General features: G+C 47.3%; 1 protein-coding gene across 1 annotated transcript in view; it reads left to right on the top strand.

The window, feature by feature from the left end:
* Window positions 1-18,145, top strand: part of LOC138389244 (RH-like protein) — a 37,776-nt gene continuing 19,631 nt past the window's right edge. Inside the window, exons 1-3 of the mRNA XM_069477473.1 lie at window positions 1-148; window positions 8,832-9,018; window positions 12,863-13,013. Coding sequence (XP_069333574.1) covers window positions 1-148; window positions 8,832-9,018; window positions 12,863-13,013 — 486 coding nt within the window. The remainder of the gene's footprint in view (window positions 149-8,831; window positions 9,019-12,862; window positions 13,014-18,145) is intronic.

Raw genomic sequence — 18,145 nt, 5'->3', positions numbered from 1 at the left:
ATGTGCTCCAAGTACCCGCGGTCTCTCCGGGTCTGCCTGCCCCGATGGGCCTTAGTGCTGGAGGCAACTTTCATTCTCATCTTCTTTTTTTACACCTCCTATGACACGTCCCGGAAGGATCAGAAGACGCTTGTGGAGACCTATCGAGGTGAGAGTTCACTGGAAAAGTGGTCACAGAGGCAAATAGCAGGGCCAGGGCTGGGGGAGGATGGTGGTTCTCCAGGGGCACAGATGTTCCTTTCCACAAAATCCCCAAGGAAACAGATTGTGCCGAGACCCAGCCAACAATGCAGGCTCTCCTTTAGGAGCAGCCTAGGCATCACCTCTTCCAAGAAGCCTTCCTTGATTTGTCAAAGCAGAGCGAGAGGCATCCTTTTCGGCATTCCCTGAATTCCCTGTGCCAAACGGTCTTCATAATTCTCTGTCTCTCTGCTTCCCCTACTTCTCACTCCTTAGTGGCAAGGAATTTCATGTTGTTGGGTTTTTGTCTTTTATTTCCTTTTTTTGGTCTTTCTTGCTCATTTCTGTCCCACTTTTTTTTTTTCTTTGAAGCTTTAGCCTGTTGCTTCCCTCCCCCCAGCTCACACTCCAGCCTCCTCACTTAGGGCTGGGCAGTCTGGGTGCTGTCTGTAACTCTGGAGCCAGAAGGTACAGCCGCAAGGGAGGGGAAGATGGTGGGTATTTTATATTCAGCTAAAAATATTCCCAGACTGTGATGAGACAACCGTAAACAAGACAGATGTCCACCGTGGGGTGACTTTGCTTTTTTTTTTGAAAAATTAAGATGAATTTCAAGCATCTCTGTGGGCTGTTACGTTGTTTATGATAATGGATGGGCCTCCTTGAGGGACGTCCCTGAGACAGAGTTGGAGCTTAAGCCTGGTGAGTGCTTGCTTGTTCCTAAATGACGTTTAACTGACCAGTTAGCCGGAAGCAAAGGGAAGGCACCCTGGGACCCATGGCAGTGGCAAGTAGGACAGATGACTCGGGAGGGAAGCACCTACACCACTTAAGGGGCTGGCCCAGAGACGGACCTTCAGCACTAGACAAGTGAGATTTTAATTCAGTTCAATTTACTTTAATTCTTTCAATCCAATCCAGTCCAATTCATTCATTCATTCAACCATTTATTACATCCATTGTGGGGTCCAGACACGTGATTAGAGCTGCTATTTATTGACCACTTACTATGTACCAGGCACTATCCTAAATTCCTTACCTTGAACCCTCACAACAACCCTAGGAGGTGGGTACTATTATAATCTCCATTTTTCATATGAGGAAAGTAGGCACAGGGACATTGAGTGATTTGCCCAAGGTCTCTCAGCCAGCAAGAGCACTGCAGACTTAAATTTAGGCATCCTACTTACAGTTTCCATGTGCTTAGCCATTCTGCATCATGGCCCCCTTTTACAATGGAGTTGAGTCATTTATCATATAAGTGGTGGGTGTAGGAGTACTATGTATAGTGTAGATTGGCTCCAGGGTCTGTGTTCCTCACCCCTGCACTGTGCTGCTAGCATAGGTATGAAATGTCCTTGGAAACTCTACATGGAAGCACGGAGGAGAGCCCGTGCCCAGGCAGGGGAGACAATAGCGTCAGGGAAGGGTTCTGGAGGGAGGTGACTGCCCAGTCAGGTCTTGAAGGCTCAGGAGTTACCCGTGGGAACCAAGAGGGCCATCTAGAGTGAGAGCACGGTGGGAGCCACCATGTGAGCACACACTGGAGTAACGATCTTCACTGGGGCTTAACATTGCTCTGTTCCTGGAGCCTAAAGCGGGAAGCAGGGTGTGATGGGCCTGCGGGTTGATTGAGGAGTTTGGCTTTTATTCTGCTGACCTGAGGGGAAGAAGGAGTGTGACAAGTTTGGGTTTGGGTTATGGAGAAAGCCGTGCCAGGGCTGGTGTAGGGGATGGCGGAAGGGAGCATGACTTGAGGAATGAGACCAGTGTGGAGGTTGTAGTGTAGTATTGACCAGAGGGCTTCAAACTTCTGATTGTGCGCGCACCATTGTTTGAGCCTGCGCCCATTTATATACTGAAGTACGACTGCATTAATATATTTTGTACATTATCACACATGCACACAAATTAGAAAATTCAAAAGAGAACAAAATGAAATGTATAATAGTTTCAGTTTCTAATCATAATGGTGTCAATCTCCAGGCAAGGTCCACTGCTACCATTGCCAATATTAGATGCAAATCTGCTCCTCAAAGTCTTCTGGATAATTTCAAGTTGTCTTGGGTGACTTGTCAAATATGATTAGATTGACTTTTTCTTTTATACCCTGGAAAGTGACTTACAAAGAGCTTGCACAAGGAGAAGTATCACTCTGCTGTTTCCTTTTTTCACACTTGGCTGCCACTGTTGTTTTGCCTCCAATCTGTGCTTTTTTGCAAGAGTCTTTTAAGCCATTAGTCCATTTTGTAAAGGTTAGTTGAGTTAAACTTAGGTAATGTAATCTGTCAATACTCTTAATCTAATCTAGTCCATTGATTATTCAAACCTGCCAATTCTAAAAGGACATTTTTGAGACAATCAGGAAATCTCTGAATATAGCATGAATATCATATGATATATAGAAATTATTGTTAAGGTTGTTAGATGTCATAAAAGCATGATAGTTTTTTTTAAAGACTCTATCTTTTAGAGAAGCATATTGAAATGATGTGATATCTGGGTTTTCCTTTATGCCAGAAAAAAAAAGAGAAAAAGTGGAGAAGGATAATAAAAACAAGATTGGATTCATGTGACAATTATCAAAGCTTGGAGATGGGTACGTGGGGTCACCATGCTGTTCTCTCTGCTTTTGTGGATGCTTAAATTTTCCATAATAGTTAAAATTTTTTAAAAACCCTGTCGTTAGTTGCAACGTGACAAATATAGAGAAACACATATCAAACCCTTCCCAGTGGCCCAGTATTTCCTAAGGACACTGTCTTAGTCCATTTTTTGTTGCTATAATGGAATATTTGAGACTGGGTAATTTATAAAGAAAAAAGTTTTATTTGACTCCCGATTCTACTAGCTTGAAGATTGGACATCTGGTGAAGGTTTCAGGCTCCTGCCACTCATGGCAGAAGGCAAAAGGGAGCCAGAGTGTACAGAAATCACATGGTGAGAGAGGAAGCAAGAGAGGGAAAGGAGGTGCCAGACTCTTTTTAATAACCAGCTCTTTCAGGAACTAATAGAGTGGGGAACTCACTCACCATCCCTGACCGGGAAGGGCATTAAGTTATTCATGTGGGATCTGATCCCCAGGGCCCCAACGCCTCCTATTAAGCCTCTCCTCCAACCTTGGGGATCAAATTTCAATACGCGATTTGGAGGGACGAACATCCAAACTACAACAGACATCTTTCAAAGCAAGGAGACGTGAGGCTATCTGACATCCTGAGCAAGCGAGGGTCAATCTGAATATTAAATACTTGCAGAGTTGCAAACTTCACCAAGTTCCTTTAGTGGTAAAATAACCTAGATCAATGGTTCTCAAAGTGTGGTCCCCAGACCAGCTGCCTCAGCACCCCCTGGGAACTTATTAGAAATGCAGGTTCTCAGGGCGCCCAGCCCAGACATACTGATCAGAAACTCTGGGGGTGGGGCCCAGCAATCTGTGTTTTAACAAGCCTCTAGGTGATTCTAATGCACAGGAAAGTTTGAGAACTCCTGGTGCTAGATTAATTCAAATCTTGCCTCAGCATCTTATTAGCTGTGAGACCTTGGGAAATTATACAACCTCTATCAGATGTGATAGAACTTTTTCATTAAGTTACTGAAAGGATTAAAAAATCAACACACATAAAGACTGATAAAAAAAGTGTTAGCTTTTATTATTAGTAAACTTAAATTTCTTATTTTTTACATTAAAAATAAATAAAACTAGAAGTGCTAATATTTCCTTCCAGCCACCCCTGCTGATTATCTTGGGTGTCTTCTGAGACATGTATTCCTCGCTCTAATGAACACTAGTCTGGATGATCGATGATGAGGCCAAATGGGCCGGGGCAGTGGAGGAGAAGCAAGGAGTCGGATTCCAGAGATATTTAGGAGAGAAAATCAGCTGCACTTGGTGCAAAGAGGGAGGAGCAGAGGATGGCTGCAGGTGTATGATGTGGCATGTAGAGGCACCAAGTCCAGAGATGAGAGGCACAAGGGCAGGGACAGGTTGTGGGGTAAGTGAAAAATGATATGTTCAATCTGGACTTGGAGTTGAGCTGCCTGAGAGATGTTTTGCTTAGAGGAAGCAGAGTGTATCAGTTATCTATTGCTGTATAATATAACAATCACCCCAAACTTAGTGGCTTAAAATAGCAACCTTTTTATTTACTCATGATCATGAATTCATTGGGCTGGGCTCAGCTGGGTAGTTCTTCTGTTGGTTTCACCTAGGGTCACTCACGCATCTGCAGCCTGGAGGTTTGATTGGGGCAGGATGGCCCCAGGTGGCCTCATTCACATGTTTAGCAGTTGGTAGTTCATTAGGGGCCATTACTGTAACAATCTACTGCCACAAAGAGCTAAATGAGGGCTGCCAAATTGAGGGATCATCTTGGGCCTTGTGCTGTGGATCCCACCCAATGGCCCTCCCCCACCCTCATATTCTTCAGAGGCAGGGAGAAGTGCTCCTAGAAAACAAGAGGGATGTTCCCAGTGACATGTAAATACCCCAAACCCTGGCACCTTCCCCATCTCAGCCCTGGGCTTCCCCTTTGGGAAATCTCTTTTTCTCTTCCCAGGCTGCTGCAGGGGTGAAAGTGGGTGGGACTAGAGGCTGTGGGGGAGGAGGAGGTAGTGTAGGGCTCCATGGATGACACCAAGGTCTTCCTAGTCAGCAGTGGGGAGCACAGTGTGGAGGTCAAGCCTGGGGGACAAAAGCTGGGTCTGGCATCAGAGATGCTAGTCCTGAAGTTTCTGCAGGCCAGAGGGAGCAGCAAGAGTGGGGGCAGCGCAGATCCAGAATCACAGGGGCACCAGGCTGGAGGAGGCAGCTGCCCATGGAGATGGACTCAAAAGGCCAAACCGCTATTATCCAAATGAACTCTTCACAAGTGGACTCTTTGCAACAGGCCTGGAGCGGGAACAGTTTTGCCTAAAGTCAAACACTAATAAGTAGCAGTCATGGGGTAATAGCTACTAACATTCACTCACTATGTACCCAGTGCTGGGCAAAGCGGTTTGCATGAGCCAGCAAGCTCAATGCCCACAGCAATCCACAGAGCAGGTGACATCGTTTCATGCCCATTTTAGAGATCAGGAAGCTGGGACACAGAGGTGGAGCCAGGCTCTGAATCCTGCCCACCTGATTAGAGACCCACACTCTTCACCATTACACTACGTATGCTACATGGAGAGGCAGGATGGTACAGTGGTTAAACCCACATAGTTAGGCTTCAAGTCCTGCCACCATTTACTAGCCAGGTGACCTGGGCCAGTTATATTAATAGCACCTCTCTGTGCCTACCTTTCCCCATCCCTACGATGGGGACAATCAATAGTACCTATTGCACGAGGTGGTTGTGGGCTGTAAGGCACTTGGAACAGTGTCCGGTATGTGGAGGGCACCCTCTGAGTGCCTGCCGTTACGATGATGGTAATTATTGCCTTATCTCTCATGGCTGGACTCCCACGTTAGACTTTCTTTCTCCAAGTCATGGGGCTTTCATAAACTTTTCCTGAAGGCCTGCTTTAGACTGTAAAATTCCCCTCTGGGCCCAGTCACCAGGGGCCCCTGTAGCACATGCTTATCACCTCTGAACACCTTGGCATCCATCAGCTTATCAGACCCGTGGCTGATGTGGGTGCGGACCAGGCTCTCAGAGGTGGAGACTGCCACAGTGAGGCTGCCCTGAGCTGGGGCCCAGCCCTGGGGCAGGGCCCAGGTAGGGAGACATAAGAGGAGCAGGTATGAGCCCAGAGCCCCAGGAGGCTGGGAAAGGAAGTGTGAGGAGGCAGGAGCCTGGGGAGAGGAGGGCTGAAACCAACTGTTATTTCCTGACCAGTCTAGGGTGCACAGGCTCTTGTCAACAGCTCTTGCAAACTGCTGCCCTAGTTCCACCTGGTTGGCTGAAACACGATTCCTTCCGCAGGGATAGCACGCAACCCTGGGGAGCAAGGCCCTGAGCTCTTACATGCAGAATTGGGGCAGCAGGTGTGTCTGATAAAGTCCCCCACCCAGCATCCTCTGACTTCCTAATCTTTAGGGCCCCACCTCTGCCCTTATCCTGGTGACTCTCCTCTCCTGCCGGCCCCCTCCTTGGAATATTCCAGAGCTGTAAGGGACTTAGAGAGTATCTAGTCCAACTCCTGTGGGTTACAGATAGGGCAACTGAGGCCGAAAGAGGGCAAGCGACTTGCCTAAGGTCCTTTATAGCAAGGTGAGGGGAAAAAGAACTAGGGACAGCCTAGCCTGCAGAAGGTCACTGTTCCAGCAGTTCAGAGCTAGGCTCTGCTGCTGGTGTGCTGTGTGGCCTTGAGAAAGTCACAGGCTCTCTCTGGTCCCCTTCTATAAAATGGTAGGGAAATGGAGGGATCTCTTTACTCATAGAATCTTCAGTAAGTCTGGACTCTGCATATAGCGTTGCTGCAAAATGGCAGATGCATTTTTGTTTAACTGTGTTTAATAAAAGGTTGAATTTGAATATCTCCAGTGGGCCATGCAGCCTCCAATTGGCCACAGGCCTCACTGCTCCCAAATGTACACCTTCATACACATATTTTCCCCTTGGCTCCTGAAGGAATTTGAGTGATCCCAAGAGAACCCCTGTACAAAATGTGCCCTGACCACCCCACCCCGCCCCACTCCTAAGAGGATGCCAGCAGAAGATGGAAGCATTCCCTGGCCCTCCCTCCCCCAACGTCAGAGGAGGCGCAGAGAGTTGAATCCTCCCTAATGCCCACCTCTCTCCCCCTCCCCAAATCCCCAGGTCCTACTGAGGTCCTTGGGGGCCTCCTATATCCTGATGTTGTCAGATTGATTTGGGAATATCCACACCCACCCCAAGTCCTACATGTCAGACCCTAGGTATGTGTATTTTTCAGTGGAAGTGAATTTAAATGGACTCTGTAAATCTGAGGGGCTGAGTCTTTGGAAAGTTCTGACAATCAGAGCTTCCTCATTATTCTCCAAATCAGGACCGGAGACCAGTGGCAGGTGAGTCCTTATTGCTGTGATTATCATAATGATGATGAATTGCCACCGTTTGTTGAATGTTCTCTGTGCGCCAGGTACTGTACCAAGCACTTGAACAAAATATTATTTGCTTCAGGTTTTCCGGCTCCCTCTGAGCTGGGTATAATGCTCACGAGGAACGCAAGCAGCGTACAAAGCCACAGGGCCCTGCAGTTGAAACATATAAATTGTCATTTTTATAGGTCAACATGGTCAACTGTTGGCAATCTAATAAGGTTTAACCTAATAGCACATGATACAGCTGGGATCAGACAGAGCTGTCTGAACTCGAAGCCCGTGCTTTTTTCCTTTTTAAAAAAATTGTTTATTGTCTACATACTGGTTGCAGAAAATTTAAAAACTGAAAACAAGAGAAAGTAAAAATCTCCCAAACTCAGACCCAATATCTGTGGGAGAAAAAAAAAAAAAAAGTTCTTCAAGATCTCTCTCCAGGCGTTTACACACATGTGAAAATAGTTGGTGTTTATCGGGAAAACAGCCTTTACTAGTCTGAGCACTCACGTGCATTATACCATTTGACCCTGGCAACCTAATAAAAGAGGTATGATTATTTATCCACGTAACAGATGAGAACATGAAGAGGGCGGACAGTCAAAGGCCCAGGCCCCAGCCGACTATCGAGGTTTAAACCCTGGCTCCACCAGCTGGGAAGTTACTTGACGCCTCTGTGCCTTGGTTTTCATATCTGTAAAATGGTGATACTGACAGCACCCACCTCAAAGGGCGGTTGTGAGAACGAAACAAGATAATCTATGTAAAGGGATTAAAACAGTGTTGGCACATGGCAAACACTTAATAAGTGTAGGCTGTTATTAAAACTCAGAGACGTTAAGTAACTAGATCAAGACAACACAGCTAGAAAGTGCCAGAGCCCTGATTTGAACCCACGTTTGTCTAGTTCTGGAGACCAAGCTGTCAACCATTTTTCAAAATTGGAATTAAAGTGCTCACCTGTTCCCTTTGCTGGACCTCTCCCTGCCGTCGGGTGCGTCTCCCCCACTCACCTGCCACAGCAGCCCATGCTCAGGGTCTGAGGCCAGGAAAGGTGAGGGCCACCTGGTGCTTTCTGCTGGCCCACCAGGTCCCTCAGAGCAGGTGGCAAAGGGAGAGAGAGGTTTTCTGCAAAGATAATTTGGTTCTCACCAACAGAGGCACTGGGCCTGCCCGTGCCCCCCCCTTCCTGTGTGACCTGTGCCAAGTCACTCAGCTGCTGTGGCCTTATTTTGCCATGTGCCTGACCAGGGGGTTGAACCTGATCCTAATAACAGCAGCAATTACCTTATATACTGAGTGTCAACTATGTGCCAAGCACAGGTCCTGATGCTCTACACGTGTTCATATCATTATGTTTAATAATAACAATAATTGCTACATATTCTGAGCACTCACTAGGGGCCAGGCCTTGCCTTAAGTGATTAACCAGCCTTAGCTCCTCTGATCCTTACCTCGGTATGTATGTGTTATCCTCATTATTCAGATGAGAAGAATGAGGCTCAAAGAGGAGAAGTAACTTGCACAAGCACTTGTAAACGATCACAAATGTTCCTGCCAGCTGCCATTCTGTAACACTCTAGTCACACACCACCCCCTGCCTTGTCTGCTTCCCCCTTCTCCTTCTTGCCTTCTCCTTCCCGGCCAGCCTTCCAGGATGTCACCGTCGTGGCTGCCCTGGGCATGGGCTTCCTGGCCTCATCTTTGCGGAGATACAACTGGAGCAGTGTGGCCTTCAGCCTCTTCTTGCTGGTGCTCGGGGTGCAGTGGGCACTCCTGCTGCATGGCTTCCTGGAAGACTTCTTTACTGGGAAGGTGGTCATCACACTCCTCAGGTATCCGGAATGGTGGCTGGATTGCTTTTGGGTCCTTGAGGGCATGGAGCTCGAGAGCACAGGTCTGGAAGAACTGGGATATCCCCTTCTCTTTCTAGCACCAATCCCATGCAATATTTAGGACATCCTTACACTAAAAGATTATTCATTATTTACCTAAAACTCAAATTTAACTGGGCATCTTGTATTTTATCAGTCAGTCCTACTCTGTGATATCACAAGGGGTCCAAGTCTATATAGCCCTCCATGCATTTTTTAAAAATTATCAATTATGATTTTGTAAAGTTACATCAGTTCATAGAAAAATTAAGAAAAAGAGATTAGACAAAAAGAAATAGAAATGTCACACCCGGAGAGACAGCCTCTTGAAAAGGAAGGACTCTCAGTCCATAAATGCTGGTGGTAAAGGAATAGCCAGGCCTTCGCTTTCCTTAGATTAACTGTGACCCGTGTGGATGCGTTTCCAGGAGAGGCTAAGAACCAGCAAAACTGACCCATGGTGCCAGAAGCCAGAGTAGTGGTTACTCAGGCAAGGAGGTGGATATTGATTAGGAAGGGGCACAAAATAAGCTTATGGGGTACAGAAAATGTTCTCCGTGCACTCGATAGGAAGGACTAGGTTAAATTTTTCCTTAAAAGTTACATTTTTGTTTTATACAACTCTGAATCTCTGTCCTGCCCAGATGATGGTAAATCCTCATCTTAGGCATCTTGGGGACCTCTCCAGGCCACTCCAGCCTCCCCTCTGAGCCCCTGCTAAACCTCTGGGCGTGGCTGTTGAACATCTCTCCATGAGCCAGGCACTGTGCCAGGCACTTTGGCAGCCACTCCACAAATATTATTTTGTTTAACTCTTCCAGATAGGGGCCTACTGGTATACAGGTTAAGGACATGGAGGCTCAGAGAGGGTAAAGCACTTGCCTAGGGCCACACAGCTCGGTGGTGAAGATGGCTTCAGCTTTTAATCATCTGTACCCTTCCCATACTCTCCAGAGTGGTCATACATGAAAAACCGTCTAGCCAGCTGCCCACTGGCCCTGTGCAGGGGGGGACTGTCCACACTTTTCCTTTTTAAAAGTTTACAGGTAATCCCCATGTGGGTTCGATAACCCCCGGTATCCACCTGGGAAGTGGCAAAGGGCACTTTGGGGGAATTCTGACAGTGGTGGCCCTGGTCTGGCATTTCTGCTACCTTGACTTAAGGTCACACTAGCCTTCAGCCTCTGCACCGTGGCAGTCTGGAGCAGAAGGCGTTGAAGGGCTGTTCCCTTCTCCTGTCCACAGGGACCTGTTTGTTCTCCACTCAATCCCGGCAGACAAGATGGGGCCAGCTGCAGCCTGAGTGAACTCCCCGGCCCACCCCTGCCCCCTGGACCCTCCTAGCTGTGCCCCTGCTGCGACTGGCTTTGCAGATTTGAACAATGGGCTCCTTCCTGACCAGTCCCACCCAGGGCAGGGCTGACAGGCAGTGCCCAGGCCTGCCTCTGGGGACAGGGTACTCTCCCTTGGCCTCACTCGGGTCTGCCCAAGTCCCTTCAGGGCAGGAGCCTATTTTATTCAACTTTGCCCTCCTTTGTTTTCTTTACATACTAAGAACTTGGTAAATGGTTATTCAAACAATAACGAAAATAAAAGGAACCTTAAAAGTCTGATATTTTAATGCTGTATTTTGAAAGGTCCAAAAGGACTCTCCCTAGAAGGTAATAGCAATACCAAACCCCCTTATTGCACTTGACATATGTCAACTCCCTTCGCCCTCACAACAGCTCCAGAGGCATTGCCTCCACCTTATAGATGAAGGTACTCAGGCACAGAGTGGTTGAGTAATTTGTCTAAGATCACACAGCCAGAAAGTGGCTGGATCAGGATTCCAGCCCAGGCAGCCTGGACTCAAGACTGCGCTCCTCACCACTGTACTGCACTGTCTCAGCACCTCCCCGGTGCCAGCTGGCACTTCCGGTCCGAAATACCACAGCTGGCATACACACTCCTGAGTTAAGCCTTTGTCAATGAAATGAATGCTCACTTAGAAAGTGCACTCTGTCCAGGCATGATGGAAGGTGGGAACCCCTTATTCTAAATAGTTCCTGGTCCTTACAAGGCTGCTTTCCTGTGTCCTTTGCCCTTCTCTGACCCCTCCTCTGAAGTCCTTGAGCCTTGAGCAGGACACTATGTCAGCTGGGGAAGCTGTGTCCAGACTTCAGAGCACAGACTTTGGATCCAGGCCAGCTGGGTTGGAACCTCACATTTGTCATCAACTGGCTGTGTGGCCATTGCCAAAAATTCAAATTTTCTAGTCTCAATGTCCTCTTCTCTAAAATGGGGGTGCTGAGGGGGTAACCTAGCACCATTTTACAGAGGGTCTCTCAGAGGATCAAAATTTAGGTGAGGCGATATAGTTACAAGCCTGTTGTGCATAATGCTCAATGAATCATTATTATCATTGTCGCTATGGTGGTGGCGTTATCATCATTAATTCCCAGGGGGAGGGGAGAGACTAGAGCAAGGTGCTCAGGGGAGAGTGGATGTCCATGGATTATCCAGCTCAGTGCCACCTCCTCCAGGAAGTCCTCCCTGAAGATGTCAGCATTGCTCTGTCCTTCCAATGAACCCCTCCAGCCTTCTGATATCACAGATCACAGATATCCTTAGTCGACCGGTTCGTGGTATAAGTTCTGTCTGCCCAGCCGAATCATAAGCACCTTGAGGACAGAAGTTGTTTGCTCCTCTTGAAGCCCCACACTGAGCTCATTTGTCAAGGGAAGGAAGGAACCAGTAATAGTGTTAATAATGCCAACCTCTATGCATCAGTTAGTTGTTGGTGCCAGTTTTGGTGCTAAATACACCTGTAGGAAGAATATTCTTTCAATGCCCACTGCACTACCGGGGGATAAGTATTATTACTATTCTTATTTTATAATTGGAGAAACAGGCTCAGTAAGTTCAAATAGCTGCTCAAGTGGCAAAGCCGGGACTGGAAGCCAGGCTTGTCCTACTTCCAAATCCAGTCTCTTTCCACTGCCATGGAGAGGGAGGGGGGAGACAGTGGCCCTGGATGAGGATGGGGTGACTGCCTGGGTGGGCCAACGGGTGAAGAGCGCCCTCTATCGAGCATCTGTGAGTGATGACGGCAGAAGAGAAGAATCCATGGGCAGAGTCCCAGGTGTCAGATACCAAAAGGGGGAGGGGGGCGCCTGAGGGAACAGTCAGCCTCCTTACCTCACCTCGGAGCAACCTCAGTAGGACCAATGTGTGCAGGTCAATCAATCTTTCAGAGCGCAGAGGCCACCTTGACGGGGCAAGGGACAAAGGAAACTCCGGACTGCAGCATCAGCCCCCATGTGGGTGGAAATCTTGTCTCCTGCTGCGTCCTCTGGGCCTTGAATAGTGCCGGGCAGGCCAGCCAGCGCGGTGGCTCATGCCTGTCATCCTAGCACTCTGGGAGGCCGAGGCGGGAGGATCGCTCGAGGTCAGGGGGTTGAGACCAGCCTGAGCAAGAGCAAGACCCCGTCTCTACTAAAAAAAATAGAAAGAAATTAACTAGACAACTAAAAATATATAGAAAAAATTAGCCAGGCATGGTGGCACATGCCTGTAGTCCCAGCTACTCAGGAGCCTGAGGCAGTAGGAGGATTGCTTGAGCCCAGGAGTTTGAGGTTGCTGTGAGCTAGGCTGATGCCACAGCACTCTAGCCCGGGCAACAGAGTGAGACTCTGCTTCAAAAAAAAAAAAAAAAAAAAAAAAAAATAGTGCCAGGCAGAAAGTAGGTTCCCAGCAGTGTTTGTTGAATGAATGAGCGGCATCCTTTCTTCTCAGTCATCCTGGCTCTCTTTCTGTCCACCAGTATTCAGCTGGCCACCATGAGTGCTGTGTCGGTGCTGATCTCATTGGGTGCCATCCTGGGGAAGGCTAACTTGTTGCAGCTGGCGGTGATGGTGCCGCTGGAGGTGACAGCCTTTAGCACCATGAGGATGGTCAACAGGCGCTTCCTCAATGTGAGTCACGGTGCGGTGAGAAGGGACCTTGGGGAAGAGGGGCGAGAGGGTGGACGGGGCCCCTGCCTCCATTTGATGAGGCTTCTGGGATTTTAAAAAATAAATACAGGCCAAAACGGGGTTACAAAAGTGTGGCTTATGCCAAATGCTTAAACACAGTAAACTAATGCCTTTAACTTCCACAATATGATCATGTAGGATTGTGCGATTCACAAGATAATTATGTGCTATATAAAGAGAATTAGTTCCCAGGGCCCCAGCAGCAGTGGTCGCAGCAAGCTGTATGGTGAGTGTCTTCTTTCAGATGAGTGTGTAACTGCGCATGCCATCTCACTGGGCGAGAGCGTCAAGTCTAAGTGTGAAGCCAGCTGTGAAAGGCCAGTCCAAATTGCTCTCCCAGCTCCTCTGCCATAACCCTGACCCTGAGTGATGATACGGCCGACCTCCCCATCTCACACGGGAGAAAGCTGATGCCCAGAGAGGGGAAGGGACTACCCAGGATCACGCAGCAAGATACTGGCAGGGCCCACGTGAGAACCCAGAGTCCCAGCCTGATTTAGGAGAAAGAGCACAGGACTTGGAGTCAAAGACTAGGGTGTTTATCTCAGCTCTGCCATAAACCCCCATGTGACTCTGGGCAATTTAACCTCCTAGAGCTTCAGTGTCTTCATCTGTAATAAGAAGATAACAGTACTACCACATAGGGATTAGGGGAGTAATTGAATTAATTACATGAGATGATGCATATTTCAAAAAAAAAAAAAAAAAACCCATGAAGCCTCTTTGCTATGCCTCAGTATCCCACAGTAAGGACTTTGGATTTTACTCTGAGAAATACAGGGAGCACTGGGGAGTTTGGGGCAGAAGAGAGCTATCTGTGATTTGACTTGCATTTTAAGAGAACTCTGGCTGCTGAAGGGGCAAGGGAGGAAGCAGGTGAAACCAAAGAGGTGGCTCTCGCAATAATCTGGCCTTGGACTGGGACAATAGCTGTAGGGGTGGTGGGAAGAGGCTGGATCCTGGTGACATTCTGAGGGCAGAATGGGCAGGATTTGCTGATGCACTGCACGTGGGGTGTGAGACACAGAGAAGGGTCATGATGACTCCAAGGTTTTGATCGGGAGCAACTGGTGAGTGATGATGCCATTTCCTGAGACAGGGAGCATTGGTGGGTGGAGTAGATCTGAGAGGGAGGAGCCAGAGTTCGGTGTTGACTATGGTAGGGTTAGGGTTAAAGCGAGGGCGGGGGATGTATGAAGCACCCCAGTACCAGTAGAGACACTGCATGGAAACGTACAAGTCTGAAGCTGAGTGGAAAGGTCGGGCCAGGGATATAAATTTGGGAGTTGTTAGGGTATAGATGGTGGATAAAGCCATGAGGGCCAAGGAGATCACCCAGGGTTGGGTACCAACAGAGATGTGGAGTCTGAGGACAGAGCCCTAGAGCACCACACATTATTATTATTAATAATAATACCCACTTCCTAGGGCTGACGTGAGGGTTGAACAAGTTAACATATATAAAGTGTGCGGAACAGTGCCTGGCACGGGGTAGGTGCCATGGCAGGCTGTTATTTTCATCCCCGCCATTGCAGTCGGGCTCAGTTGGTTGGAATTGTTGAAGTGGGGAGATTTCAGGAAGTGAGCCAGACAGACGGGAGGTGGTGGTGCCATAGGTGGGGTGCTTGCAACTGAGTTTCTAGAGGCAGCACAGTTACAGGTCATGACAAGGTCTAAGGTTTGACAGAGGACATGGGTGTCAGAAATGTTAAGGAGGGAAAGAAATGACAAGAGAGCGGTCAAGGGGCCAAGAAGGGAGGAGCTAGGTGGACCAAGATGATGCCCGGGACGAGTGACAGAGAGAAAGGCTGAAGGGCAGGTGCTGACAGCTGCGGTGACCAGGAGCAGCCCGGAGGCAGAGAGATGAGCGCAGCAACGAGGGGAGACTGTGACGGCGTCTTCTTCAAGGGAACTGGGGATGTTTGAGGAGAAAAAAAGAATGATGGTCTGGAAGGGAATATTGGATGTTCTTATTATTTGTTAACTTTTGGTTCTGTTCATTTATTTGTATATACTACTTTAACCCCTAAATACTTCAGTGTAGATTTCCTAAAAACAGGGGCATTCTCTTACATAACCATTGTTCAGTTAACAAAATTGAGAAATTAACATTGATGTAATAGGATTACCCTCTTCAAATTTTACCAATTGTCTCAACAGCATCCTGTCTAGCAAAAGCAAAAAAAATTTTTTTCTGGTCTGGGATCACACCTTGCATTTAGCTCCCATGTCTTTTTAACACATTGACTGCCACACACAAAAAAACCAGAAACGTTTCCTTGGGGCCGCAGCGTTTTATTACGAAAATAGAATAAAAACTTCGAGTGTGTAATTTAAAGGTAAACATAAATAGAAAAATAAAATTTATTGACTTCTGTTCATTTAATCCACGTTTTTAGAATTAAATTGTCAATATTAATTGTAACAATAAGAACATCAACAAGTAAGAGTTTATATATGCTTCCCATGGCCCCAGGGTCAAAACCAAAGTGAGTTAAATACAACTCTCGTGGAAGTTAATGTGTTAAACTCCATCCATATCTGGAACAGTTTCTTCATCTTTCCTTGTCTTGCATGACCTTGACATGTTTTGAAGTTAAAAGCCAGTTATTTTGTAGAATGTGGGCTTGTCTACTGTTCCCTCAAAAATGAGGTTATGCATGCTTGGCAGGAATTCCACGAAAGTGATGTGTGTCCTTCCTAGTACATCACGAGACATGCTGTCCCTTTGTCCCATTACTAGGCATGTTAACTTTGATCACTTGGTTAAGATGGTGTCTGCCAGGATCTTCCAATGTAAAGTTATTTTCCCCTTTATAATTAATAAACATCTTGGGAGGAGATAATTTCCTATAAAATTCCTTTTTCTCATCAAATTTTCATCTACTAGTTTTAGCACCCACAGGTTCTTGCTTGGATCAATCAGTAGTACGATGATTGCCAATATTGGTTTTCCACTTCCATCTTCCCTTCCACATCAACTAGTTGGCATTCTTCTGTAAGGAAGAGCTTGCACTGCTCCATTTATTCATTCATCTATTTATTTATTCATATCACTATGGGCTCATGGATTCACGTAGGCACGCTTTCATTTTCTGCTTTTTCTCTCTGCTTTATATGAGGATTAATTACAACTCCTTGGTTCCTAGGAAGAAAATGTCATTGGAGCTTTGTTAGGCAGAATGAGTGGAATTTAGTACAAGGACCACACAGGACAGGAGGTGCAGCCAGACCCAGGAAGCCACTGGAACTGGATGTGGGAAGACTTTGTAACCTTAGGTAGTCCATGCTCTCCAGCTGTTGGCTTCGTGCCTCTTTGTACATCTAATTTCTCGTTAGTGAAAAATTACCCACCCACCCACATTTATTCCTGCATTTCTATGTCCCAGATCCTGCAGGAGATAACACTTTTCTTTCTCAGTTAGTCTCAATTCCTGGGTCCAGGGAGAGAAAATCTGATCAGTCCACTGGGTCATTTATCTACTCTGGTCCAACCAGCTACAGCTGGCATGGAAGATAGTTCGCACAATAAAAACATGGCTGTCAAGAGAGGGTAAATTTCAGAGATGGAACACTCACCGTGAGTAGTGCATCGTAAACCTTGTCCTACTTTGTTATGGCCTTTATAATGATTGTTTTAAAAGACTGTATTAATACAATGCCATCTCCTCTCTTCTCTGCAGTTTCAACTTGCTAGTTTAACTGGTCTAGGGGGAAGGCTTAGCACTGATTTGGAGAGTTCACTGTTCTCAAAACTTCAGTTCAGGCTGGGTTTGTTCAGTGGGAGGGCTCAGGGGGAACCAGAGCCAGGGGCCGGAGCCATTTCAGTCGAGGCAACTCAAGAAACGAGTTCCAAGCCTCCCCAGATGTGGTTCCCGGACTCCTGGTGGAGCTCGAAGAGACTAACAGTGCAAGCCCTCTTTTCAGTTTTTACAAGAAAATTGCATAGACTTTCATCTTTGCATACGACTGAGGGCTCGTTACCATCATTCATTCATTTCACAGATATTTATTTGGTACCTATCATGTACCAGGCACTCCTGTGGCAGTGGGAAAATACAACTGTCATGGAACTTCTGTTTCAGAAGGAAAGACTGCCAATAAACAAGAAAATAGGCAAAAGATGGAACATGTTAGATAGTGATAAGTACACCGAGAAAAAATAAAATGGAGAAAGCAGACGTGAAGACGCGGGGTGGGGGCAGGGGATAAAATATTATCACAGATAGGATATATAGGGTGGCCAGGGAAGGCTTCACAGAGTAAGGGATTTTGGAGCTCAGACCTGAAGGAAGCGAGCACACCTGAGAGGTGTGGCAGATCGATGGCAGGGTGGCGGGAGGGGCCTGCCAAGATGAGTTTTTATCACCAACGCTGTTAAGAATTGTTGCCACATGGTGCTAATTAAAAGCAGACAGGAGGCCGGGCGTGGTGGCTCACGCCTGTAATCCTAGCACTCTGGGAGGCCGAGGCGGGTGGATCGCTCAAGGTCAGGAGTTCGAGACCAGCTTGAGCAAGAGGCGAGACCCCCGTCTCTACTAAAAATAGAAAAAACTTATATGGACAACTAAAAATATATATATAGAAAAATTAGCCGGGCATAGTGGCGCATGCCTGTAGTCCCAGCTACTCGGGAGGCTGAGGCAGGAGGATCGCTTGAGCCCAGGAGTTTGAGGTTGCTGTGAGCTAGGCTGACGCCACGGCACTCACTCTAGCCTGGGCAACAAAGTGAGACTCTGTCTCAAAAAAAAAAAAAAAAAAAAAAAAGCAGACAGGCGTTTAATTGGCTTTAGAATTGTTTGAGATCCTCTACAGATAACACCGCTTATTGCTGGCACCCAGGGTGGACCACCCCCTCCACCCCACCCTCCTTATGCCCCTGCTGGGGCATTTCAGGCAGCTGAATGACCTTAGGTGGGAACACCTGGACTAGGAGGTGACCTCAGAGAGGTCAGGGAGAGAGCAGTCCTGGAGGGTCCTGGAGGTCTGTGGTTTCCAACCCCTGGTACCGGTCTGTGGCATTTTAGGGACCGGGTCACAGAGCTCCACAGTTCCACCTTCCATCCATGGAA

The sequence above is a fragment of the Eulemur rufifrons genome, chromosome 8, assembly GCF_041146395.1.
Source record: "Eulemur rufifrons isolate Redbay chromosome 8, OSU_ERuf_1, whole genome shotgun sequence".
NCBI lineage: Eukaryota > Metazoa > Chordata > Mammalia > Primates > Lemuridae > Eulemur > Eulemur rufifrons.
Note: the sequence above shows the minus strand (reverse complement) of the source record. Positions and strands in the feature narration are given on the sequence as shown.